This window comes from Calidris pugnax, unplaced genomic scaffold, assembly GCF_001431845.1.
Source record: "Calidris pugnax isolate Ruff unplaced genomic scaffold, ASM143184v1 scaffold14, whole genome shotgun sequence".
In the NCBI taxonomy this organism is placed as follows: Eukaryota; Metazoa; Chordata; class Aves; order Charadriiformes; family Scolopacidae; genus Calidris; species Calidris pugnax.
The window spans coordinates 9237246-9264889 of record NW_015090793.1 but is presented as its reverse complement, the minus strand read 5'-3'; the positions used below and the strand labels follow the sequence as shown (position 1 = coordinate 9264889).

The following is a 27644-nucleotide window of genomic DNA, read 5'->3' as shown; positions in this document are numbered from 1 at the left end:
ACCGGGCGGCGTGAGTGGGGGGGGGGGGGGGGGGGGGAGCAGGAAGCATGATTGTGCAGCAGCTACTAAGAATTTTTCCCAGAAGGTATTTAATATTAAATTGGAATTGAGTCATCTGTTTCCAGTAAAGGTACGATGTAAGAAATAATATGTGAGAGTAGAGATTTTGAGTAAAATATATTCAATGCAGAATCAAAGCAGCTGACACACCTGTGCTTTCACCTTCCCTGTACTCTGAGTCCAGAAACTAGAAATGGACATTGTGGTTTCTCAGCAACTTAATTAGAGAGAGCAAATGCAACAGTATCACCTAAAAAATAGGGACAGCTGTAAGTTACAAATTGTTACTGATGCTCTTTCAGTCTCAGCCCTCCTGCCTGGTCCTCTGCTCTACCAGGCAGCCCAGCGGAGGGGAGCACTGAACAGTTTTAAGGCCACTGAGGTAGCGACTGAATTCCAGGCTGAAGCCTGCAGTGTAGCTGGGCATCGGTACCAGCACTGTTAATTATGGTATGTCTCACTGTATTTATTGCTGTAAAGCACTTAGTAATTTCCTGCTCCTCTCTGTAAAGATCCCCAAGTCAACTACATGTAAGTGAAACTTAATAGTGTCTTTTCCCTAACCATCTCTCTTGACAGTTGTTGGAGACTAATGGCTGTTCTCCAAACCCTAGGCTTTGGCAATACAGGTTTGTGCCTAAAATTAAAAAAAAAAGTAGCTCTAAAGCAAATTCCTGACTCCAGTGACACCAGGAATTTCATCCACTAATTTTTTTGAGATCATATGTCAGCCTTGTCTTTTCATAAGAGGCAATCTGTCTTGTCTCTCTTCTAATAAGCATAAGAAGGCAAAACTGAACTTTTCTTGCTTCCCAGTATCTAATGCCCTAAGTAGCATAATTACCTAACTGCGGTTGCCCAAAAAATGGAAATGACATTTTCCAGTTTCCATTGCAGAGGAACTTGTGCTGTAGCATATGTTTCTAGTGCTGCTCCTTCCTCTTATTTACTGTGCACAATTTATCACAGAATAAAATTTACAGCTGCAGTTTTCTAATGAGAATATAAGAGACACAGCCAAATTACTCCAGGCTGTCTCTATTGTCCAACAAATTTGGACACATAAACAATGAGGAGTAACTTAAAACCTATATGTCTACCTTGGTATGGCTGGAGGTGGAATTGTTTCAAAAGCAAGTACAAAAGTATTTTAGGTGATTGAAATTAATTGGCAAAGCTGAAAGGGATTTTGTAAATGCAATGTTGGAAAAAAAAAATCAGCTGATGATTGGAGGACTTTGAATTTCAGAAGGCATGACTGTATGTCAGGTGTTAGTTTCCCTGACTCACACTGCTGAGGTGATTAGCATTATGCCTTTGGCTGCAGCAGAGGTAGAATGTGTCTCAGTTTGTATAACATGTAGGTCATAAACTGCCAATACAAAAAATATGCTTTTAATGAACTTCATCCACCAGCAGGCCTCTCGTCGTCTAGGCTTACTCTTCAGGGAACTAAGAGAAGCATCTCCAGAAGGGGATTCATACTAAAATAGGTGTCTAGAATAAGTGGGACAAACTATCCCTCAGAGAGGTCTGATCTTCCTCATTTGCTGTAGAGGTCCCTGATTATTGACCTACGTTCCACCCTTTCCTTTAGAGTAAATGCTGAACTAGATACAAACATAAGGTGGGATGGTGTCCGTGCTACTCTGGGGTTTACATATTGTGGCCCAAATTAGGAAGGCATTGAATTATTATCTTTTCTCCCCAAAAGCTACTGTGGGTGAATACTAGTATGAGGCACTAATAAGCTAATAAGCAGTATCGTGTATGTTCAGGGTTCACAGGTTTCCAGTGGTACAAATTACCTTAAGAACATTAGAAGAGAATGTCTAAAGACAGGAATTGCATGAACTGGTTGGGGCTGTAAAGGATCTTTTAAGGTGTAGGGGGGTAAGAAGTCTTTGTTCTTCAAGTTCATTATTTTATCAGAGTGCTTTCAATGCATCTAATGTTTGCACACAAGGAATGGAAAATAATCATTTGTGAACACAGGCTATAATGATATGGTTCAGAATGCTTGCACGTGACTATTGCATATCACAATGTCTTCGATGCGCAACAGTACCTTTTCCAAGTTTACCATCATAACCTATGTGCTTGCTCCCCAAATATATTTTCTATAGTTAGGAAAAAGTGAGTAGTGAATATGGAGACTTAACTAGGAATGGAAATGTCGCTTTATAAGCAAACTGTTAGCATAAGAGACCATGATGGGCTGTAATTGTTAAGACTCTATGAACAGGTCATATCAACTGCTGGCTTAAGAAATGCTGTGTTAGAGCAGGCATCTAGGGATATTGCTACTGGTTCATGGTGTGGAACTGGCATTATTACTTAACCTCTTTGCATTTACATTTTCCTCTCTGGGATTAACAAATATTTACCCACCTTTAAAAAGTACCTTCTGTTCTTCAGAGAAGTGCTGAATAAAATACAGTGTAGTATTACCATCATGGACAGGTAATCCTGTTAATCTAACATGCACCCTATGGGTATGTTGAATATGTTCCGTACCACTTCATCATTGTAGTTAGGTTAACAAAGGATATTACAGGGATTAACTCTTAAGTAATGGCTGCAGCTGTCCACCATGTGTGTTTACTATAGCCCCAAACCAGGGTTTGGAATCCTCTTGCCTACATTGAATAGAAGGAATGCACTTGACTTCTGCAGAACCAGTTTTCCCTTCAAAAGAACAGTGTTTCTCACAGTTGTTGTCAGCAAGGGGTTTGTAACCTATTGCACAGCGCTCTGATAGCTGCTGTGCTGCTGGCACTAGGGAAGATGACTTCAGTGCTAAAACAGCTTCAGGTCTCTGGCTACCACACCAGCTCTGCAGAGCGGTTGTAAGGTTAAAACTAGCTAATGTCCTACTATGCTGTAACAGCCACAGCTCACAAAGTCATGTCTAGGCTACTTTATAAAATATTAGCTGGAGACAAGGCCCTCCCCAGTGTAATGCAACTTCAAAGCTGGCCCTGCTTTGAGCTAGAGGTTGGACCCAATGACCTCCCCAGGCTATTTGCAACCTAAATTATTCAGTTATTCTACAAAGTCAGGTGTAGCCTCAGCAGCATGGAGCTCAGCGTGAATTGAAAATTACCCCTGGCTACTGAGGACGTGCTTGTGGAGCTGTCTCAGAATAAGCTCTGTATTGCTACGGCAACACCTTTATCAGCCTTAACGGGTTTCAGGGTAGTTCTGGGAAGCTCTGTGATTTGCTGGCACGCTTCTCACAGGATATAGATATATCTTCCCAGTCCTGCTGTTGGCAGTGCTATTCACTGGCTTTATTTTGTCCATTTCATTTCAGTGGCACTTGGAGAATCTCTGAGCTGTAATAGGCATTGGAATTATTTTCAACAGAGGTTGGCTGAAATGGGGTTTGAGGGAGAAGAGAGTACAGAAAACGCTCCATCACCTGCATATGTTGCAATTAAGAGTCTCTTATGGGAGCGTGGAGGAAGAGGGAGGGAGAACACGTGCTTGCAAATGCTTCTCTTAGCAGCTCGAGCGGTTGGAACTTGTAGTTTTCTGGCTGGAGACTGATATGGGAAATGGAAATTGAGCACAAAGGCTTCTTTTTTTATTTATTTTAGCAATTGGCTGTTGTCTTTTTTTCTCTTCATTACCTCTATAGAGTAGTTTGAAGTGGTATTGAAGTATAGACTTCCCAGTATTTTTCCTTTGTCTTTATTTCTGAAGCCTCTATGTTGTTTGTTTGGATCCTGCTTTTTTCTGTTTCAGTTTTGGAGCTTAGCCTTTTTTGTCCCTGGGAAGACAATTAATCGTTGTTCTTACAGAGAGAGAAGCAGGATGATACTGCAAGTTTTTCATATACCCTGACTGCAGTCATGGTTATATAACTTGTCCAGATAAAGAGGCATTATTTTCCTCAATATCCTTTTTATTTTTTTCCAGAATTAAGTAGAACTGGGACTAGCTTAGTGTGGTGGTTCATGACTATATGTAGTATGAGAGTCAGTGTCTTTAATGTGCTCTGTGCTTTGACACTCAAGCATTTCTCTTTGCATTTATAACTGCAGAGAAAGAAGTTATAAAGCAGTGGGTGGTTTACATACCTTGAGAGGAACAGAACAGGACACACATGGGAGAGGCAGGTGTTTTGTGGCATATGGGAGGAGGAGGAAAGCCCTGGTAGAAATACGGGAAAACCCCTGGAGAAATAAGTGCACTCACAGTGAGGTTGCTGCTCACTTGCAGGTACTTCTGAGCAGCTCCTACGGGAAGGCATCTTTGCCAGGTGTGCCCGTGCAGCTCGTTTCCTTCTGCCTCCCTTGGGGCCATGCATGAAATTGAAATCTGTATTTGCCACATCCTGGTTTGTGCTGGGATTTAAATTGATCCTGAAGGTCAAAAGTAGCTCTTTATTAAAACTTACAGTGAAGTAACATTTATACAGTTATTAAAGCATGTTCTTACAAAACCATGGTAGTCTAGTAATTGCTTAGTAATTTCAACTATGTACAGGATACTGCTAAACAGAGCAGTGCCTGGGATACCGAATTGGTTGGTTACAGGCAATTCAGCAAGGGGTGGCAAAGAAGCCACTTTGCTTTTCTCTTTTATTGCTTTCAGTTTTTTTATTACACCAGTCCATGAAGACAGCCTGTCTCTAAAAACTGCTAAGACCAGTCTGCAGCAGTCCTTTAGCTTTCCCCTAACATAATTAGGGCTGGCTGTAGCCTCCCTGACTTTTCTTCTCTGTTTTCTTGAAGGAAACCTTGTCTCTTCTGCTCATGAGAGAGGTCCCTTTTGCTCATTATTTACAGCTTCTTGTTATCTTTAACATTACCATCTGCATGGCGCCTCAGTGAAACCTCAAAGCTGTGCACTGGCCATATTTCTCTCAACATCCCTCTTTAGCAAATGTCATGTTCACACTAGCACTTAATTATGTTCCTCCTTTCTCTCTGTGTCCGGTGTAAGGGCAGGAACGTGGCCGAGTCATCCTTCAGTACATTTATTATTGTATTGTAGTCACCATTAAACACTATACAGTAACAAGATTAAAAAATAGCCCATCCTTCCTAGGCAAGTATATCAGTTCTTATAGGAACTGATACTGGATCAAACCAAAGGTTTGTGTGTCTTAGTATCTCTTCTCTGGCAGTAGCTGATAATTAGGGCTCAGAGAGGAACACAGCAGAAAGTTTGAAGAGTAACCTTCCCCAGGTCTTGTCTCAGTATGCATCATCCACAGCAGTGTGCCCAGGAAGTGGCCCTTTCCCATTACTTTTTCAGAATGATTAAATATCTTGTTTTAAAGCCAGGATAGGCTCGGTCTCACTGCTGCTTTCCAGTCTTATGAGTATGCTTTATTATTAGAAGTCACTCTTGCAGTTCTTCTTTTAGAAGTTTCCTTTCCTTAACAGAGGGAACATCTCTGTCATGCTTGCTTTCTGGCTCCAGCAGACATTCAGAGCTAGTCTTCATGAAAAGGAAAAGCCTTGAGAGGAAGATGGTGAGGATCTGAACCTGCTATGGGGAAATGCCAAGCTGACATTCTCCAAACATCCAACCAAGATATCTGAGCAGCATGTCTTCCCCTTTGTTTGCATTCTTTATCAAGTACGTGAAAAGGTTCTTGTCAGACAGGAGGAGAAGTGCTTCATAAAAATAAGGGAGTTGCACGTCATGTCCCTAAGAGGAAGCGACAGTTCTTACCTGCTATACCAGGAGGCTATCCAATTTGATCCATAAGATGTTTCTTCCAACAATCTGCTTTCTGATCACCATTTTCTTTGCTTATACATTTATTTTTTTTTTTATCAAACTGTTCCCTTTCTTTTTTCATTTTTGTTGTAAGACGTCTGTATCAGGATATTTATGTCATAAACAGCGACAGGCAGATCATTTGGAGACATGGAATAGACCTGATGGCTGTGTGTGACCAGGCTGAGGGAGAAAGATGGTAGCAGGTAACAAGGGACAAGAAAACTAATCTGAGTGTCAGAAGTACTGTAACAACAGTGATAATTTATTAATGTCTCTATTGGCTTTTAAAACTGAAAAAGTAAATTTCAGTCTTTTTTTTCATAAATTTATAAAATTCTGTAATCCAAGCATTTTCTTCATTCTGAAATAGTAGAATGGAAAACATGCTGAACTGGGATAATTTCCCATGCAGCTGGAGGGCCTGCAGATGCCTCACAGCCACTAATGAATTAATCTAAGACACATGGATTTATTCCAAGGCAGAAGCATCTTGTATCATGTAAGTTACATAAGGGGATATGGTTAGCAAAGAACAGACTTCTCAGAAGATGCTTTTCATACAAGACTTGAGGTATTCAGAGCTTAATATTTGGAGATACTGAGTACCAGTGACTGAATTCTGTGCTGCAGAGTTTTGTATTAGAATATTTGGGGCTAAATTGTTCCATTTTGGTTACCCAAAGCCAAATGATGCATTCAAGCATGATGGTCTCCATGTTTTCCCCAAGCTCTTGTGGTGAGTCATTGAGAATGAAGAGTGCTTCACAGCAGTCACAGTTCCCAGCTTAAATGCCAGACCACACCACTTTTGAGTCAAAATAGGCATTTCTTAATCTTCCTTTGCTAATGGCCATAGCTCTGAAGAAAGTAATTCAATAATAAAGATGGAAATGGCAGCCAGAAAATGCTGACTGTCTCCACATGCTTTAACAATACTCCCCATAGAGCAGGATTAACCTTTTCATACCTAGTCTGTATCTGTTAGTAAAGCTGTAGTCTTAGAAATGGGCATTTTTCATTACTGTATTCAGGAGCTGCATTCTTCTTGGTTTTTTGATCTAAATGTCCATATTATCTTTTTGGGGTTTTGTTTCTTTGTTTTTTCTTTTGCTTCCCAAGTAGAAGTCGGGAGACAAATGCAAGAGATCACCCATTCTCTTCCAGTGGGTGGAAGACCAAACATTTCTCTTCCAAGAGGCTGAGCATATGTATCTATATATGTGTGTATGTGTTTGTGTGTGTGTGTGTATATATATGTATGTATTCCTTGAGGGAATGCAGAATATCTATTTCTTGACCAAACTATCATTTTTCTTCTGATACTTTTAAGGTACTGTAACAATACTACACAATATGTGTGTGCAGTGTTGCTGTTGCATGTGTATTTTATTTTTATATTCAATTTGTTATTTTGTTTTCTCCATATGAACTTCAGCACCTAAACATCACCACAGGTTTCCTGTCTGATATTTTTCTCTACACCTGGGACATTTCCTAGCTAGGCTGTCTGTTCTTCTCAAGCTGTTCTGAAAAGCCTCTCATGTAGGTTCAATCTGTTGGAGGACATGCCTTCTTGATAAGAATTGTCTGGACTTGCTACTTCCTGACCTTTTCTAGATTTGGTACCAGCGTGTCCTGTGCATATATATCAGCAACCTTGTTCTAAGAAGTCTTGGGTTGGTAACTGTTGTTCAACAGTGAGGGGGATATCCCCCCTCCCTGAGACCAAAGAGGAATGAGTCTGATTATGATAGAGCTGTTGGTAGGGATCTGACTTTTCCATGGCTCTGAACTGCTGAGGAAAAGTAGTTGCTAGGAGAAGGCTTCATAGTATTTAGGGCAAGGGGGTGGCTCTGCCTTCATTAACAAAGCTGGTTTATTTTGTTCTTTGGGGAACAGAGATCAAACCATCTAATGGTGCAATCTGTGGAAGATTTTTCACTGCCTGACCTTCCACTGCTAAAGCTGTTCCAAAATGTTCCACTAGCATTGGGTGGTCTCTCAGCTGAGCTAGCTGTATAAATTAGTTCATACCTCTGCCTACAGCTTTAACTCTTCTTGTGTCTCTCCGTTATTTCTTTATAGACTGGGTCAGGCAGTTTAATAGCAGAGGAAAGGCTTTCTTCAAGCAAAGCCTCCTTCCAGAATGCTCGGGATGTTATATGCCAAGCTTACAGTCACAGGGCTACATCACTTATCCTAAGACACAGCCCATGAAGAGTAGGTAGGGGGCATTGTCACCCTTCCACTGATGACTCAATAAAGCTGAATTTCTCCCCTTCACCTTCTATTTACCAAATAGCTATTTGGGTAAAGCTCCCTGCATTCACATTGACAGGCTCATTAGGTTTTCCATCACCAGACTACCTTGTGCACTATCTGTGTACATTTGAGGCTGAAGATCGGTCAACAATCATCAGGTGGTGATTGTGTCACTTGTGTACAAAGCAGCAGCACAAGAGGGGTCTGTGTCCTGCTTACCCCTGTCAGAGCTGCCAAGCAGAAGGAAAAATCTTCGTCTTTGTGACAGCTGCTGCCCAGAAAAGAGAGCTACAGCTCAGCAGTGATGGCATCTAGCAGGAGTTGCAGGGAACTTGGTGAGCTGGAAGAGGCTGGAAGGAGCCAAGAGGGCATGATGCTGAGTTATAATTTGGGTACTAAAATGTTTTGCTGCACCTTTGGGTGTTGTCCTCTGTCCTCTGATCTGGTATCTTCTCCTGTTGGACCATTCTTCTGTGCTTGGAATAAGCAGTAAGGACTAAGTGGCAAGTTCTGTGTTCTGTGGTGATTGCACAAATACTCATGTAGAGACATCTGTGCCTTATACTTGATAATATCACACAATTAACTGTAGTAACACTGGTGTCTGCCAACATACAGTCTAAAATCTCACACTAAATAATCCCGATACATGAAAAAATCTTGGATGAGGATAACAGATTTCCAAGTACTTATTTGGCTATGATACAGAAGCAAGACAGCCATGGGATGATTCACTGCCTTAGTGTTTGGGCTAAATGACCTAATGGCTTCTTTTGGAGAGAAAGTGGTTCTTCCAGAGAACAATCTTGTCTGGGGAAGATGGCTCATGTACACTTACTTATTGCAACAGAGCACTCACTCCTGTCTTTGTGGTGCTTGTATAGGAGTCAAAATGCTGGCTGTAGCAATGCTGCCACGGTAGGCCCTTGCAGTCCCCGAGGCAGGAATGTTTGGTGGTGGCCCGGTACCTCCAGCTGTGGTTCACAGCCTGTCTGTAACCAGAAAATACCCGTGTTAGCGGTGGAAATGCTGCTGTAACCCAGGGAGGTGGGTGAGGACGTACAGCTTGTTACAGGTCACAGCATGAGATGGAAGTTCCCTCTGGTGGAGGAACAGACCCACTGCAGAGAGAAGAGCAATGCGGTCATGTAGATGCTCCTCCTAGAAGATACCTTTTAAAGGTGCTGAACTTCATCTGCATGTATGTCTAGACCTGCAGCTTTAGCTGAAGACTATGGGTGCTATTGTTTTTCTGGGAATCAGATCCAGAGAACCTACAAAATAAGAGATGATCCTGTTATGGAGGACTTTGAGCTGAGCAGAAGAAAGGTGTTAGGTAAGTGCTGGATATTGTGTGATGATCATTCCCCCGTGGAAATGACAGGAGTGTGAGGATGGCTGTAGCCACCCGAGACTGAAGAGGTCTGTGATCAGCTCCTAGCTCTGCTACCTCTGTTTTGAAACATTCAGTCTCTCCCTAGAAGGGTTCCTCGCAGGTACTCGTGATATATTAGGGAATTTCAGACTCTTTCAGCTCTGCTGTCTCAGAATAACAAGGAAAATTTTCTGCAGATGCACAGTCTTAGAAAAGAACAATGTGTTGGGCATGGAGGCAGGGATCCTGCAGTGCAGCCAGGGTGGCTGGAGTCCTAGTCCTAATGCCTGAAGCCAGGCTGACTGCTCCACAGAATAGCCTCCAAGTGAAGCTTGGGGCTGGTCTCATGGTGGCAAGCTTGAGAGAGATCTGAGGATTATCACAAGACTAAAACATATAATGAATTCCTATGGGCACATGTGCTTCGGATAGAATTAAAAATCCAAAGCAGTGGGAGATGGTTTCTGACAATCTGATTGCATTTGGCATGTCCCACTGTGGTGAAGGAAAAGAAGAACCCAAAGCAAACTTAGGGAAGAACTTGCTGGTGTCAAGCCAACGTCTGTTCTGCGTGTGGGCAAATGTTCCTCGTGGAAATTGGACTTGATAGCTGTGAGCCCCCCTCATGAGAACTAGTGTGGAGAGATTGCTGGCTGTCATCATGGACGGTGACGGGGATTCACCTGGATTGTGTGGCTCGTACCCTTGTCCCTTGTGCTTGCAAGCTTTGGGGTGTGGAGGGGGATCCCCCTCTTCCTATATATCCAAGAAGCCCAACACCCAGCTTTAGCTTTGTCCTTACTTTGGTGTGGAACAGTCCATAGGGTTTGCTTCGTGTCCTGCTCGTTGCGGTGGTCCAGAAGTGCACACGTGTCCGCCCGATGCCGCAGCGTGGGCAGGGGACCCCTACCTGCCGGGCGCCGCCGCCGCCCTCCCCGATCGCCCGGGGGTCTCCCGCTGGGGAGCCCGGCGGGGTCTGCTCCTCCTCCTCCTCCTCCTCCTCCTCCCGCAGCGCCGAGCACGGCGGGGGGCGGCGGCGGGCCCTGCCCAATCTGTGCGGCCGGGCCCGGCTGCGCGTTGGCTGCCGGCGGCGCCGCCAGTGAGGCTGCGCTGAGGCTGCGGGGCCGGATGGCCGAGCCGCCCGCCCCGCTCACTCGGGCGGCGGCCGGCGGCGGGCGAGGAGACGGGGCGAGCCCTCCCTATCGGGAGAGCCAGCCCTGCAGCACGCAGCGCCATGGTGTCATGGATCATCTCCAGGCTAGTGGTGTGAGTACCTGCCGGGCGGGCACCTGCACGCCTCTGCCCGCATATCTCTGTGTGTGTGTGTGCGGTGTCCGCGCCGTGTCTGCTGCCTGCCCCGCTCGCCCCCACTATGAAACGCGGCTAAATTTAGCAGGTTGTTGTTAGGGACGGAGCGCTCGGCTGCTTGGTGGGTGAGGGTGAAAATAGGGGGGGGTCAAACGGTATTCTCCAGCGTGGGAAAATTACCGAGGGTGGAGGGCAAAACGCTGCCGCGCTGAACAGCGCAAGGTGACAGCGCAGAAGGAGGGCGGTTGCCATCGCCCGGTGCCCGGCGACGAACGGGCTCGGGGTCAGGAGGGGGGAACGGAGCATCAGCCGGGGGGAAAATGGACGTGGATTCGGGCAGCGGCGCTTTGTTAGAGGGGCTCGGCGCGGCCTCGCGAGGGGGCGTGGGAGAGGCGGCCGCGGGGTCTCCCAGCCGCTACCGCTGCTTTCTTCTATTTTATTTTTTTTTGTAAAAAATACATCAAATATGTCTTTCCTCCTCGCAGCTTGCCGCCCTCCCTCTCAAAAGACGTTCTTGATTTCTCTTTAACCTGTCAGCCTGGGAGGAGTAGCGTGTGGCTCTTTGCACTTGTCCTACAGCTTTTCCGTGGCTGGAAGTGCCGTAGGTGGGAATATATGTAGAAATTCCCTAGAAATTCTTCCCAGGCAACAGGGAAAAAATGAAACAAGGTGGAGGTATATGTTGATCTGCCTCACCTGAGAAGAGATTCAGTGAGAAAAGGGCATTTTTGATGCCACTAGGGAGATTCCTGCAGGTGGAGTTTAGGCTTAAGGTGGGGCAGCAGGATGGCTGATCTGTCTCTCTTCTGGAAATGTGGCTGATCAAGGTTAGTACATCAATCAGATGAATCATTTGACAGTTTTCTCTGTCTGGTACTCATAGCTGCAGACTCAGGAGAACATCTGTTGTGCTTTTAAGTTATTGTAGAGGGTCTGCAAGGGCCTCTCACTTTCTTTGTCTGAAAGAAACATGCCATGATATTGCACCATCAGCATAGCTCTGGAAAGGCATTTTCAAGGTCTCCCCTTTTGCCAGTTGAGATGAAACATCAAAGGGAAACCTCACCTTGATCATAGCTGTCTCTCTCTATTACTAAGGTGTTCAGTGGCTGTCAGATATGAAAATTTTTGCAGGTTCCAGAGTTGAACTTAGCCCCTGGAGGTATATGATATGGATTCAGCTGCAGCTGTTGCTAGCCGTTATTGGGTTAGCACTTAATTCTGGGAAAGCATGTTTGATATTTAAATGATTTAATTTGAACAGCATAACTGCAGACATCTCTGACAGCAATGTGAGATGTAGCGTGTATTGTCCAAAGCAGGTTTTTTTGTGTCCCTACTAGACACACTTTGGAAAAAACCTGTCATCATGTAACCCAGCTAATCTTCAAGAACAAAGAATGGCTAAAGAGAGGTGGTAGTTTAACTTACTTGCCTTGGCGCATGCACATATACACAGATGATTCATCTAAGGCACATGGACTGGGTAAAAATCTAATGGGGCAGATCATAGGGTAGTTGACATCTGCAGTCAGGTAATTAGCTGAACATACAAACCTTCCCATTCTCTTCAGCTTTCTCTGAATAGAATGTCACAGTATGAAATTATCTGTGTATCATTTGTTATACTAGATTTTCAATAGAAAATAATAATTTGAATATGCAGTGTCAATCATTTAGTAATTATTAAAAAAAAAAAATTGTGAGGAAACCTAGAGCAAGCCAAGCTTGGTCACCACTTTCTTTCCACAGCAACTTAGTATATATCCACTCTTTAAGAACATTTTGCACCAGGAGGTGTGGGTTTGTTATGATCCCAGCAATAGACTTGGACTCTGAACAGTATTGCTTAAAATGCCATTTATTAGAGCTAACAGAAATAGAGGAGAGTATAAATAATCTTACATCCCTTCAGATGCTAAGAACCCTGAGCTGAGAAACATGGAACAGCCCTCCAGCCTGGGCTCAGCACACTACGTAGATCTCTCTGTGGAAAGGTTACCATATATTTTGGTCTTTTGAGACCCCTAAAGGATTTTATTTTTTTAAAAAGGCAATTCTATTAATAATTTCTACTGTCAAACGAAAAATATTTTCACACAAGAACTTGTTGACATACTTTTAGATGACAACAAATAAGGAGACACAGGTGGTTTAATTGCGAGTGACTACTGTGAGCTTCCTACAGATTCCTTTGTTAAAATGAACCAGCTGAGTTGATCCTGCATCCAGGGGATACCCACAGCACAACGAGGGCCAGAAGGCCAAGCTATACAGGCAGCACAGTACAGGCCTGCACCCATTCAGGTTAGCTGTTGCTTGGATCACTGACTCCTTGGTGTACAGTGGTCTCCAGATTATGGCAGATTATGTCTCATGACAGAGATTTAATCTGTCTAATCTGGTTTCCCCATTTTATCATGAATCACTAGTTGATCCATCAGTACAGATAGCTGTGCTCTTAGTAGAATGGCCACCTGGTTGGGCTTTTTTTTTTTTTTTCCCTGCTTCTGCCTATTTAGTTGTTCTTTCATCAAATCTTATTAGCTGATAAGGATTAGGAGGAAAGTGGTGTGGTTAGTCACACTGTCAGGATTGCTTTGTTCTCTTACCGCTTCTGCTGATCTCCATGGGCATTATGTCTGATCTGACTCGACTAGCAGAAAGGGCTTTAAAACAGAAAGCAAACCTTTGCTTTGGCTCTTCAGTGCTTCGCTGCTTCCACTATCTCTGCTTTGGTTGTTACTGTCTCTGTCCTCGCAGTTTCTGTTTGCAAAATGTTGCTGAAAGAGAATAGTCTGTGAGCAGACCTCACCCAAGTCAGGCAGCTTACTGCAAACCTTCTCTTACATCATTTTGACTTCAGTGTTTGGACTTTGTGTTAACGTTAATTCGGGGTGCTGGCTTGTTCTGTTCTGCCTGCAGAGATGTATGCTGTTAATCCTCAGAAGAGAAATTATAAGAACTTCAGAGCAGCTTCTTATACTGCCATAGCTGGGTGTTAAAAGTCGAAGACTTTATTATTGTTCAGGATCTGCACTGGGTACTGTACAAACGTGAAAGATAATCCTGTCCCTGACTTTTTCCCTTAAGAGCTCAGTTTTCATCCTCCTGTGGTCCAGGTAGCGTTTTCACTCACCTCAACAAGAACAAAATCAGGATGTTCTTTTTCACATGGTAGTAGATTACAGGTGACTTTCCACCAAAGGATGTCTGATACCACTGTAATTGCAATTGTTGCATCTTGGAGTTATTTGTTGCTTTATCTCTCACAATAACTGGATTGGGATAGCATCATTATCTGTGGGTTAATTACAACCCCTTTTTTATTCATCATCTCTGAGAACATCTCAGAGGACATCCTGAAACACCTGTATCTCAGTTTCCTCATCTGTGAAGTGTAATGAACTGTGCTGAATTTATCTTCCCTGAGACAGACCAGAAGGGAGCAGTGGCATGTCCTACCATCTACAGTTTATTGCTACTTCAAAGGAGATTTTTTTTTTGCTTCAAATGGTAGAGACCACTCTAGCAGAAGGATTTGGGATCTGTCTTCATTATTGCAGCCCAGTTCACTACAGTGCACAGAACTGGCAATCCTAGGTGGTTACTGGTCTGCTATACCTTTTGGCTGTTGTGTGAAAGTGTTTTTTAAGCTAAAACTGGTATATATAAATGCTGCCTATTGTATTTGCATGGAAATCCTATTTTTTTCCCAGAAACACGGAGCTTGCTTATTGTGCTTGGAATCATGCAGAAGAAAACCACAGGTTTTGGCTCCAATTCTGGAAGTTAGGCACATCACACTGCCTGTTGAAAGCCTTTCAATCTGGAACATGCAGTGGAGGAAGGGGATGTCAGTAGAAAGGAGACTGGATCGGACAGGTCATTGGTAGTTGAGAGGATACAGTGAGACTTAGGCATTTGAATTCCTGCTGTGAGGAGATTAAAAGTGCATCACAAGTTACTATAAAATGGTTAAATATATTCTTCATGGTGAAAAAACACAGCCCTAATTATGCTTTTGTTCCCCTGTATTTATTTTCTTTTAAATCAAAATAGTAGTAATGGCCTGTCCAATCTCTTATGGTTTGATATGAAACAGGGTGGCAGCCTCAGATACGTTCACTGGTAATTCCTGGCCCTGTGTGGAACTAACAGGGATTTGGGGTTGTGTCGGAGGCGTCCTTTCCTCCGGGTGTCACTGGAAGTAGGTAGGTCTGGACCAAACCAGAGAGGAACCAAAGAATTCTTTAAACCGAGGAGTGAAATTTCCTTCCTTGTCACAATTTCTCTGCTGTCTCTTTCTCGGTTACTGTGATGCCATTTTAGCAAGGGTAGGTGAGATCGGCCACCCCCATCCTTAGCTGGTATAAATCCGTAGTGCTACCGAGTCAGACGTTGATTTAGTCAAAAGGCACTGCTTACATCAGTAATGAATTCCCATTTTAGAGAAACTTAGCAGATCCTTCCTCCTCCTGTTTTTCATATGTATGGGAAGCCTGAAGAGATTTATGAATGGGAAAGGAAAAAAAAAACAAACCCAAACCAGAAGTAATGTAATAGCAGTTATATGATGGTATAAAAAGATAACTTGTATCCTCTTTACCAGAGGCAGGCAGGGACAGGATCTGCTCAAGGGGGCGAGAGTTGTTCTCATGAAGGCATAGCACAGCCTTGTGCTTCTGGCTATTGACACGTCAGCATTTGCCCCTCAGTTGATATACACCATGTAAGTGAAGGTTCTTCTGCATGGTCCACATTGTTTACTTGGTGCTGGAAGGTGATGTGAAGGATTCTGGTATTTATTGCTCTGTACAGGCCTTGACACCAGTGGTGTGCAATTAATATGAAACACAGCAATAGACCTAGTGTGGCTTGAGCTCTCTTCTGAGACTATGGGATAAGTTTGCAGTAGACACTTTTATATGCTCTGAAGCTGGGAAGTGGAAAGAGCAGACCACCTGCCATACGTGCAGAGTTTGCTAAGAAACCCTACCTTTACAATAAGGTGGTGTAATCCCTCTGAAACAGATGTTGCAGTTTTGCTCTGCTGCGCTCCTTCTCATGCAGAACAAGCAGTCTCTGTGGCTCCCAGCTCAAATCAGCATCCACCACGTGCGTCTCTGCTGCAGCCTTTATGGGTTTGCTGAGGGGCAGAACCTGTTGGTGACAGTAACTGACGGAGGAGCATCCAGCGCAGGTGCGACATTCGCTTTGCCCTTCGTGTGACACGTGACCACGCTGGTCCCACTGCAGGGGATAACGCTGCCTGCTGCTTTGTCTACCGTGACCCAGATTTTCCTGCACAAGCACAGATGTGCTGGAACAGCTTTTAGCCCCAACGGGAAAGGTTTTCTTGCATGCAAATCACAGATGTTACTAGTCCTGGTTTGGTAAGGAAGGATCTTTTACCAAACTAGAAGTTGTGGAATGGAGCTGCCTCAATACAGTATTTTGCCTTGGGGGGCCCCTTTCCATTTCACTGTATTAAAGCACTTTGAAGCATTAATTTAGTTAGTATTGTGTCACCAGAATGATTTTTACTGTCATTTTACTTGTAAGAGCACCGAAGCACAGAGAGATCAAGTGATGTGTTCAATATTCCACAGAAAACCTGTGGTAAACCAGTAAGGTATTTCCTCCAGGCTCCTTGATCAATAAGTTAATGACAGGGGATTGAGGGATTGGGCATTATGTGTGGTTAGTTTTATGGACTTGTGATGGGTATGGGAGGGGTGGAACAAGACTACAGACTTAAATAGATGCTACCTGAAGCAGTCAAAGCACCAAAGGCTTAAATATTGTGAATAATGATCTATTCCCTTTCATATCCTCATTGCTATTGTCAGTGTCATAAACAGCAGAATGCAACAGTCAGACTGCCTAACTCAGGCTACTAAGTCAGGCGCTACCTAAAATTGGTTAATTAGTCCTAGCAGGGAGATGTAGTGCCAAATTACTCAACCTGTGGTCCAGAGATGGCTGGCAGTCCACAAAACATCAGGCAGTCCATGAAAACATTTCAACTCTAAAACAGAACCCCTCATACAGGTGGTTATCAGACATGTACTGACTGATTTAATCAGGTTATACCATTTTTTTTACTACATTTTTAGTTACAAGTTCAGTAATTATAACTTAGTTTTGTAAAATATTAACATTTCAACATTTTACCAATTCCATGTGACTGACTTATCATCTGTCCTTAAGCAACAGCAGGATATAAAATGAGCTACATGTTTCTTTCAAGGGATCAGGTGGTCCAGTGATTAGGAAAGGTTGAGAAACACTCTTCCCTGCTCTTATTGCAGTTAATAGAGGCAGACAGACATCTCTAAGGAGCTTCCATTAAAGGTAATGTGCTGCAGAGAGAGCTGTTTGGTCAAGAGGAAATGCTTGGTGCGGAGAAGACAAAGGAGGGCATATAATCATGCCTTCTACTTCTTGAGCAATTGCTTCTATGTACTAAGCAGTGCATTCGCCTTTCTGTTTCCATGCTTTCAGCAGGCAGAGGTGGTATATTGGGAACTTTCAGGCTAATTATAAAGGTAGGTGAAGACTTGAATGCAGCAGAAGTATTGGCCAGTTCCGATTGCCGTAGAGTCTTTACATGTCAAAATTTCTTCTGTGTTCTCATTAGGCAGGTAGGATCTGAGTCCAGATTTCCTTTTGTCTGACCCTGCACTTGAGTTGATGAGAGCCACTGAGCAGATTTCAGATAGGCCTTGTGAGATGCAGTGGCTCAATGGGGGGATGCATCTGTGTAATCGGACTCTTTGGGAGCAAGACACTTACATGGCAAAATCTCACTTAAATCACCTGTGTTCTTGAAGGTAATCACATGCTGCTTTTTGCATAGGAAGGTTTCACACACTTTTGTTGTCAGTTGTATGCTATTTAGGTTGTAAACTCTTTTGGGCAGGAACTCTTATTTAGTATTTTGGATTTTAAAGCAGCCTAGACAGTGGGGTTTAGTCTCTAGTGGATTCTCCTAAGTTGTGTAGCAATATGAAAATAAATAATACATGAATAAATGCAACTCTGCCTTCTAGATTAATCATTTATGAGACTGACCCTGTGCTACTTGGTAATTTCTTTGTGACATTCTTACTGGTAGTGTGCTCGTGTTCTGTTTTGGCATTCCACATGCATGTAGTAAGGCAAGATTCCTACTCTGAGAAGCTCCTAATTTAAACTGATGAAAAACAGGCAAAACAGATGGTGAGCAGAGTGGTGAGAATGAACTAGAAGAAGCGACAAAATGAAAACTGTGTTTTATCTTTCCATGACTTGTGTGCTTCTGAAGAGAAGGACTGAGATAAAAGGACACTGGCTCATTCTGCAGGCAGGACCCAGGAAGGCACTTCAGACTTGGAGCCACGTGCCAGAACTAGAAACATGTCTGGTATTTTCCCTAGCTTCATACACAGAACAACTCCATCTTTTGATATGAAGCTCAGAGCAGGCGTATCTCCTTAGTGGGGTACCCTGCTTTTTGTTTCTAGATGTATTTTAGAGGAGGGAGGAGAGGGTAAGGGATTTTAATTTGATATGGGTGGTAGAGCCGTGACTTGCAGGCTGGTAAAAGCTGCCAGATAGCCAGAAGAAGGGCAAGGTACTGAAGGAGGAGAGAAGTGGATTGTACAGTAAGCAGAAATGAAGAGCAAGGATTATGTTTCAGAAGGGACACTTGTTTATATGGAGGCAGAGGATTAGGTGCCAAGTTGGAGATGGACTCTTGGGAGCAACGGGGGGACAGCTGGGAACACTGGCCTGATGTCACGCTTAGTAAATGTTTGTTTCTTCAAATGCTGCCTGCTTGCTTGCTGTGTCCCTTACTGCTAATGCACTAATTGCTAATAAATAAGCAACCAACCAATTCCAAAGAAAGAATCGATCAACCAGTCAATAAAGCTGCATTCCATCTTTCCCCATCTCTCTCACAGAGCCAAAAGTAATCTTTTACTTTCCAAAAAGGCAAATTTTACAGGACAACAATACCGGCGTTGAAGAACCTATTTGTGAGGAGCTAGAAAGAATGCCCTTCATGTCTGGAATTTTGTGCCTTTTTGGATGGGTCCCAGGGATGCCGGGGCAACGTGTGTAGCCTGCTTTTGAGTCTAACCAAGCAATTCAATACTATCAGCATCAACAAACAGTTGCAGCTCCTGCTCAAGAAGTACTTCTATTCTGTTGAGTTCATACTGTTGCTTCCTTTCATTCAGCTCAGTTGAGCTCATCTATTCTATTTCTTGTTTCCAGCCTCTAAATAAGTGTTTCTAGAGGAAAGCCAAAAACTGACACATTTCTTGCCTCATGTTTTGGAGGGAGGCTTATGACCAATAACCATCCTTGTACGAGGGAGGAGGGAAGGGCTTCTGCTGTAGATTTTGTATGACAATACCAAGAGCCTGGATTCAGTGGTACTGCAAGCTCTCTGTGGAAAGAGGACAGATTATTTATTCTTTCTTAGTTTGGTACCCATAAAATAGGCTTAGTGATAAGTTCTGTCCATTTAAACTATCAGTTCTGCTTTACATGTGATAGACCCTGATGTAGGCATGAGGAACACTCTCTGGGGTAGAATTGTAGGAACAATGTAAATATTAATTTTGAGCTGAAAATTCCAAGACAACGGTTACAATTTCAGGAGTGCTATGGGATGTTTTGTGTAGACTGGTCTCTTTTGTGGCAGAGCTCTCCTGACTGTCAGTCCCTGAGAAGCATTAATGGAGGAATGAAACTAGGACTCTCAGATGGCATTTAATGAGGAATACCCTTCTAGGGAAGATAAATGAGAAGCACCTGGTCAAGACTAAGAGCAGAGTAACTACAGGAAGAAGACCTTCTCCTGTCATCACAACATTTCATGGCTACCTTTGTCTTTGGCACAAATGCCCTAACACTTGCACTGAGCATATGGGGAGAGCAGCTTACCCAGGCTGCAGGTCACATTATCACTGCGGCTGTTTAAGGTTCCTTGGGCAGTTCCTGCAGGGCTGCTCTGGGCTGCCCTCTGCCTTGGACTCTTTTGTGGACAAGTAGTTCAAGGCTCTTTAGACTCTTCCTGCTCGTGGAAGGGTTCTGCTTGTCCTACTGCCTCTTCTGCTGGGGACTTGGGAGGACATGTATCTGTGCACGTCTTAACTTAGACATATGAGCCACCCATATTGTGGGACCCACAGTGTTAGATGAGCCTGAATAACACCATCTGGCTCCTAAAATCTACCTGCAGAATTCATGGTGACACTTGAAGGAGAAAGATGGATGCTGGAGCTGCCCTGAGGCTGAAAGGCTTTGGGTTTAGTGATGTATTTCCTGGAAAAAGAATGAATGGTTTCACTGGGCTTGCATGGCTGGAGAATGAGAGCAAGACTGGATTGGTATGGAAATGAATTAATGTGTTTAGATTTCACTGAACATGTGCCTTTGCAAAAACCCACGCTACCCTAGCTGGTATTTTTTGCTGGAAATCACAGCAGAGAGGCCATAGGCACTGAACAAGACTTTCTTCCTTCCAGATGATCTGTCTAGGTCTGAGCTGAAGCACATTGGCAGGGCAGCTTGGAGGCTGTTTGCATCTTCCATGGCTTAATTGCACCTGTTTTGCAGCTGAACAAAGGATTCGGCTTTCCAGGTTTATTGTTTTCCACTTTCCAGGTTTATTGTTTTCACTCTGCTCGAAAGGATTTCTTTCCAAACAGAAAGATGTTGCTATTTAGGAAGAACATTAATAATTAAATGGAGATACTCAGGGGAATATACCCCATAAGACTGGATTTGTTGAATTTAAGTAGATCGTAATAATTTCCATGGCAACACACTCTACTGTCCTATATACAGAAAGGGTCTTTCTTTTGGGATCAAATGCAGACACAAAGCTGTTATTTAAAACAGATACCTTAAAAGCACAGACAATGAAATAAGAGTAAATAGTTGCCTGCATAAATGTTGTTGGAATTTTCTCATGTTTGTTATATTGTGCTAACCTCTTTTCATAGCTGTCAGACTGCAATCAGTCAAACCAGTCCCCTGCTGACTGTAATGATTTAGGGAGAAGCTGTGATCTAATGATCCTTTCTCAGGTTATCATCTCTGTCTCTCATAGATATATCTATATCTGTAGATGTATATAGCTATAACTGTTGTGAATCTGTAACATAGACTACAGTGCTAATTTTGAACAGACCAGAATCTCTGTGCTTTACTGTTTATCCTTGTGTCTGTGCTAGTAGTCTCACATCTCACCTCATTTCCATTAGAGGAAACTTGTTTCATCAGTATTTGGATAGCATTTTGGGATCGTTGAATATGGTGTGTTCTGTTGCAGCTGTTAGATGTGAATTCGTAATGATGGTTTAGCACCTAAACATTAAGAGATAACTGAGTAACCACTCATTCACTTACAAGATTTGGGGATTCTTAGATCCAACAGGAATTGTATTGACTCTTTTTCTCTAATCTAGCAATCAAATAAGTGTATTATTTTATATGCTCCAAAAAAGCCTTACAGGCACATGATCAGAGTTACAGTATCCTTATGAATAGAAAAGTAATCATCCACACAGAAAAGATGGAATTAACAGAAAAGTTCTTGATGTAACTTTCTAACAAAAAACCACAGTATATGAAAGAAAAAAAAAATCAGTTAATGCCTGGAATAATTGTAGCTTCTCTGTTTTGTCAGTGGAAGTACACTAAGTGGTGCATTGCCAAATTTTAACAAGAACTGCCACAAAATTTCCCGGTCCTAGATTGTGGTAAACCTGAAGGATCAAGGTTGGATGTTCTACAGACAGAGGGAATAAACAGCTGGAAATGCTTGATTCAGTGCAACCCTCAATCATTTTCTCATCCCTGAGGCAATACCAGGGCTTTAAGTTGTGTTAACTGGTGCAGCTCTGCTGAAATCAGCGCATGGTGTAAATCTACCCAGGTCAGAATCTCAGGGTTGTGTTTGTAGCCCAGAATGGTGAGGGTCTTGTAGAAGATGCCAGCTGTATCCTAGAAAATTGGATATTATAGGACAGAAACTGGCCAGTTCAAGACAACAGGAGCATCAAGTTAAACTGCCTTTGAGGTGTGACAGATTGAGGATAGAGGGCTCCCAAAGATATGATTCTGTCAGGACTGTTATTTTATCCTTTCATTTTACTGTTGGGAATTTCATCATTGAATTGGCATATGGCTTTACCTGCACTTCAACAACCAAAGCCAATCAAATGGGCCATCCCAAAACTTGTAATCAAGATCTCTCTGACCTCAGATCTTGAGCCCTCTGGTCAGCTTCACTGTTGAGCTTCTCTCTAATAAGTGTTAATACCCACTGAAAGCTGAGGCTGAATAGCATGACCACCTTCTCTTTAGATTCAGTCAAAAAATTCCTAGTGCCTTATTGCAGACCACCAAAGCATGCATATTTTAAAAGCTACTTTAATTGTGTCAGGAAGAAACTCTGTTATCTCTCATGCTTCATCCTTGTACCCTTGAAGACCTGTTACAGAGGGTGCTGCCCGTTGCAGTGTGCTAGCTAACCGTGGCCTGCTGCCATGAGCTCTGAGCTTGCAGCCCTGACCCCAGGTATTTTAAATCCCATCAGTACTGCTTTGCAAGCTTTCCAGAACCGGGAATCCCAAGGGCTTGCTGACAGCCATTTCCAGGGCCCAAGGGGATGTGACATACGTGACTGATGTTACAGACCCTGTGCATATTTCTACAGATTATTCCCAGATCAGTGCAGAATGAGCAGAGCTGGTTGAGACTGCATACAGCCAGAGAAAGATACTGCCTGCTCTTGATGAGGCAAGACATGCATTTTAGCACATAAATACTATGCCAGATTTTGGATGGTACTGGATACTGAACCAGTCTGCTTTCCTTGTGGTTTCTGTATGATTCATTCTCATGTAAACCCACTCTGTAAAATATGCCCTTTTTTTTCCCCTCTAAGATTAATTTACAGATTATTTTTCCTCTCTTTGCTATAGTGTGTCCTGAGGTTTTTACACTCAGATGTGCTATACAACCACTAGAATAGCTTAGCATTCTTCTTCAATTATTATTCTGCTGAGGTTTGCAGATAATTATCTGTAATAAATCAGATCCCTGCTCAAAACACTATTGTGTTTTAGGTATAATCTTGAAACCAAGAACCGTCACTGAGCAGTCAGTCCCTAAGTGGGTGAAGTCTGTGAAGACACAGTTCTCAAGGCATTTATTTATACAGCTACATGTTGTGTTTGAAACAATTAACCATTTAACTTAAAAATAGCAGTGCCTTGTTTCTGGAGAGTGGCATTTGCAACACTGTCATCTGTCTGTGTGAATCTTCTTGCCTGGGAAGGAGAACAAACACTGGACTGTGGCATTTAAACCAGCAGTATTACAATGAATAAGAAGAGATGGAAAAGCATACATAAGATAGCAGGCAGCGTGGGCGTTCCCACAAAAAGTACGAGCTGCCTTCTCAAGCAGCTGCTCGCTTAGAAATCTCTGTAATGGACTTGGAAGCATTGGCTGCCTTTCCCTTCACTTTCCTCTAAAGTTATTTCTGTGAAGCTTCCATCTGGCTCCTCAGCCTCAGTTTATATTTCATTTTATATTTTGTGTAGCTGCTGGCTGCAAGGTGTATGTGTGTAAGAGAAGGTGAGAAGGAAAAAGAGGTTAAGTTGCTAAGCCAAAAGAAGGAGAAGCTACAAAGCCCTTACCGTTCTGAATTATACAATGCACTGACTTTTTATCCAAGGCTGGAACAAAGAGGTATTCCTCACGGTGTAAGAATGGAGCTGTGCCTGTGTCACAGGCTTTGATCTGAACACATTTGTGTTTGGGGAAATGCAGACTAGAAGAGGGTGGCGTGGCTTATCCCTTTTATTCTCTAATGCTCTCATTCAAAGCCTGAAATTCAGAAAGATATGAGAATTCTGGGAGAGATCAAAATTGAATGCAAATGGGAACATGACATCTTCTGTGAGAATGAAGATTGAGTATCTGGGTAGCAGTACTGCTGTCTGGAGGCATTAAAAAAAAATGAGTCAAACCCCTTCACCAAATTGTGAGATTGGATTTAAAATCCTGACTTTTATAATATGCACATATATATATTTCTGTGCATCAGATCCTTTGATTTGTATGCTAAACCTGCAAGATTGTTTGTGTGCTCTTTTCTGAGAAACCATTGAGTCTGAGAATTTATTTTGAACTGAGATGTTCCTATAATCACTTCCAAGAAATCACCTGATGAGATTAAATGAACAAATGTGAGAATTGGCAGTATTGTGCTACTAAGCTGGGCTCACAGAGTAAGATCATCTAAGTGTAATGATGGAGGTGATAAAGGCTGGCACAGAAGCATAGCCTGGAAATTGCAACTTCTTTTTCCAGATCTCACATTGGCTCTACCTGGGCTGTGACCAAGCTGATTTCCAGTGGTGAAAACCATTTAATTTCCAGCATGGTCAATGGAACCTGTAGATGTTCATCATCTCTGATGACCGCCTGTTGTCCCAGGCTTCTCTAAAGATTTTTACCCTGGGGATCTCTCTGTCCAAAATCTATGATTTCCAGTTGATTTTTGTGAAGCTCTCAGTATGAAGTCCTGTACTGTCAGATGCTTCAATAGATACCTGTCCTTGCTATTAAGTCTCTCCTGCACTTTAGGTAACAGCTGGTTGTTAAAAACTGTAATGCAGATGAATATTAGCAGTGCTATGAAAATTGGTGGAAGCACAAAGAAACCCTCTTGTCTGTCTTATCGTTAGTTAAAGACCTGAAGTTCACTTACTAAAACACTACAAGGACTGAAATCTAGAGTCCTTGGTGTAACAGGGAAGCATTTAACTTATTAAGCTTCAGAGAGAATCTATGGTAAGATAGGAAAACATCCAAAATTAAATTAAGAAAACAGATGTTGGTCAAGAGATACAAAACCTTGAAATACTTAATTAGATAAAATAATATGGGAGGAGCTGGGAAAGGATTGTCTTTTTGTAGCAGAAGAATATTCAGTTGTGGGATGAATCATGATATAGGAAAATTGAACAGGTGTAAAGAGATTCCAAAGTTCAGAAAAGAAGCCTTGCATTTTAAGAAACACCCCAGAGTGCTGAGGAAATGTGTCTATTTCTGTCTTGATGTGTACATTTGTAAATATATACTCTTTGTTGAGGAAAGAACAAAGATACTTTAGAATCCTCTGCAAACCCTGTGAGTTATATCTGTCACATGCACCTGCAAAGTGAATTCCAAGTCAGAAATTTTTAACTTGGGCTGTGGTTCTGGGCAGCATGCAAGTGTCACTGAGGGAAGGGCATGTATTTTAGAGGCTATGCAACTGCTTCTCATCTTAGTAGTATGTTAGTACACCCACATTGCTGGTATGTTCCAAGCCAGAAACAGTGACAATATCCTGCCCAACCCGTTAAAGACACAACAGATGCAGCTTTTGCATGTCAACGCTGCAGGGAAATACTCAGCTGGGCCTATGAGAAACCAATCTGTAAAATGGGGGTAAAAGAACTTAACTATTTCCCAAAGGCTTGGAAAGAACTAATGGAGGATGGTAAGACTCACAAAGATGCTGATATTTCTGTGCTTAGGGTCCTGCTACACACTCAGTTATAGTCCTGGAAAGCCTCTTAGTCAATCAGAGAAATGAAAGCTTCCCGAATCCTGGGTTGTGTTATTTGACCTGTTACTAACATAGGTGAACGCTTTAAAAGTGCTGATTGTAACTCTTCTTAGAATCACTTTACTTTAATATTTCCTCATTTAACCTGAAAATACAATTCTTCAGCTTCTAAAGGATGAATTTAGGCACTGAGATGGAGATTGTCATTTAAGGAAGCTCTTTAAATAAGTTTTAGCTCAATCAAGGCTTTGCTGGACATTGCAGCCTCTGATCCTTTTAAAAATGATCATAGCATGACTATTAGCCATGTGTATGGCTAATTTACTGTCTTCATGAGCTTCCCAGCTCCAGCAAAAGAAAGGATGTGTCATTTTATCTCCAGAAATGTGCCATGGGCTATGGTGTTTGGCATAGAAGCAAATAAGCTGTTAAGGGCCTCTCTACTAGTGGCTTTATATAAGAATAGATCATGGAACACCATTACCATAAAACCATTAGGTTTCACAGTGATGCTGCACAGTTAATGACACAAAGGCTTACGCTGTGATATGTGGCTGTAGAGATAAGGTAAATCTAGCTGTCCTTCTAGCTCACCAAAAATGGCTAAGCAAGGGAATCAAAGCAGTAAGTGTCTGTAAATACTCATTTCATCTCCCTCACCAGTTTTTTTAAAGCTTTTTGCTAATGGGAACTCGGTCCATGAGTTAGGACAATGTGGTACTGTTCTGCACATGCTTCCCTTAGCAATCCAGTTTTATTTTACAGGTAGCAAGTGAGGTTTGTTCTACTGCAACAGCTTATTTGGAGCAGGGTAAAAGGAGCATTTTCAGAGTCCTGCTGCAATGTGACATTTATTAATTGTCATTCCATGACCCCAGCTTAGCTCCCTGGGGAGAACACCACTTGCAAAGGAAAGGGTGTGGTGTGGCTGATCAAGGTTCTCCAAGCAGCAACGAAAAGTCCCCTCGTCATTCAGGGAGTGTGTCCCTGGCCCTTCCCCGATGGGAAGGGTGCAATGCTGCTGTTCTCCAGATCTTGATACAGGATTGGTTTAGTAAGAGAATTAGCCAGCAGATTGAGGAAAGTGATTGTTTCCCTCTATGTGGAAAGCATGAGACAGTGGTTGGAGTAGTGTGTCCCATTTGGTTCTCCCTAGTATAAGGAGGGCACCAGCCAAATGCAATTGAGTCCAGCAGAAGGGGGCTGGAGCACGTGGTGCACCAGGAGAGTTGAGTGCACTCGGTTTGTTCAACCTGAATAAGAAATGCTGAATGGGAGATCTTGTCTCAAAAATGTGACAACTTGTTAGAGGGAAGATAGAGCTAGGTTTTTTGTGGAGGTGCACAGTGAAAAGGTGAGAGGCAAAGGATGCGAGTTGCAGCAAGGGAAACTCTGTTTAGGTATAAAGAAAAAATTCTTCAAAGCAAGGGTAAGGAAACACTGGAACAGGGGTCTGGAGATGGAGATACTGAAAATGTGACCACACAGGGCCTGGAGCAACATGATGTAAACTTAAAGTTGGTCCTGTTTTGGATTAAAAATTTTTAGAGATTTCTTCCTACCTATATTACTCTGTGATTCCAGCCTAAAGGGCACGCTTCTATTTCTTATATTACATTGACCATTCTTTCATGTGAACACTTTCCAGTAGCACACCAAATGATATCTGTCACACAGGTTTTACTCTTTCTCTTCTCAGATGGAGAATGGTAAGAAAGGTGTTTACAGCTTTTTTAATGTTTAAGCTGCTGTTTGTTGGTAGGGGAGAAAATGGGTTGAAGATTTACATCTGGCAGGGGATTGGTGGTGCTCTTTAGATACTGGGTGAGTCTGGTTTGTTTGGAGTCAACCCTGGAGGAAGGTCTCTTACTCTCCAGTGAGCCCTAGTGATGATGCTTCTTGGCACAGAAGCCAAAGCGTTGGCTGTCCCCTATGTTCTTCAGGAGAACTTCAAGGTATTATTTAGGCTCCCCTACCTGCTGGTTTTTATCACTTATCCTAACACTGTTATTTAGGATTATCCACTAAATGGTCATTTTTCTTCTAATTTATTTTAATTAGAGACAAATAATTTTACTGGTAGTGAAGCTGAACACAGAGGTGTAGCCAGAAGCTCTGACTGTTCATTAGTGATCTGTGGCTTCAGTACAGAGGCTTGCTTCCTTCTGATTTCCTTTATGTCTAGGTTAGACTGGAGGCTGGTCTGTATCAGTTTAGCTCCAGCTGGAGATCTCTCTCTCTCTTTGTTTATCTCAGCTGTACCAT

At 42.7% G+C, this 27644-nt stretch overlaps 1 protein-coding gene across 5 annotated transcripts in view; it reads left to right on the top strand.

Annotated features, from left to right (window-relative positions):
* The first annotated feature begins 10521 nt into the window (after positions 1-10521).
* REEP1 (receptor accessory protein 1) overlaps positions 10522-27644 on the top strand; it is a 65225-nt gene continuing 48102 nt past the window's right edge. Inside the window, exon 1 of one of the 5 annotated variants that reach the window (XM_014935977.1) lies at positions 10522-10705. In XM_014935977.1, the coding sequence (XP_014791463.1) occupies positions 10674-10705 (32 nt within the window). In that variant the 5' untranslated portion in view covers positions 10522-10673. The remainder of the gene's footprint in view (positions 10706-27644) is intronic. The other 4 variants (XM_014935978.1, XM_014935979.1, XR_001411256.1 and 1 more) reach the window with 4 other exon arrangements.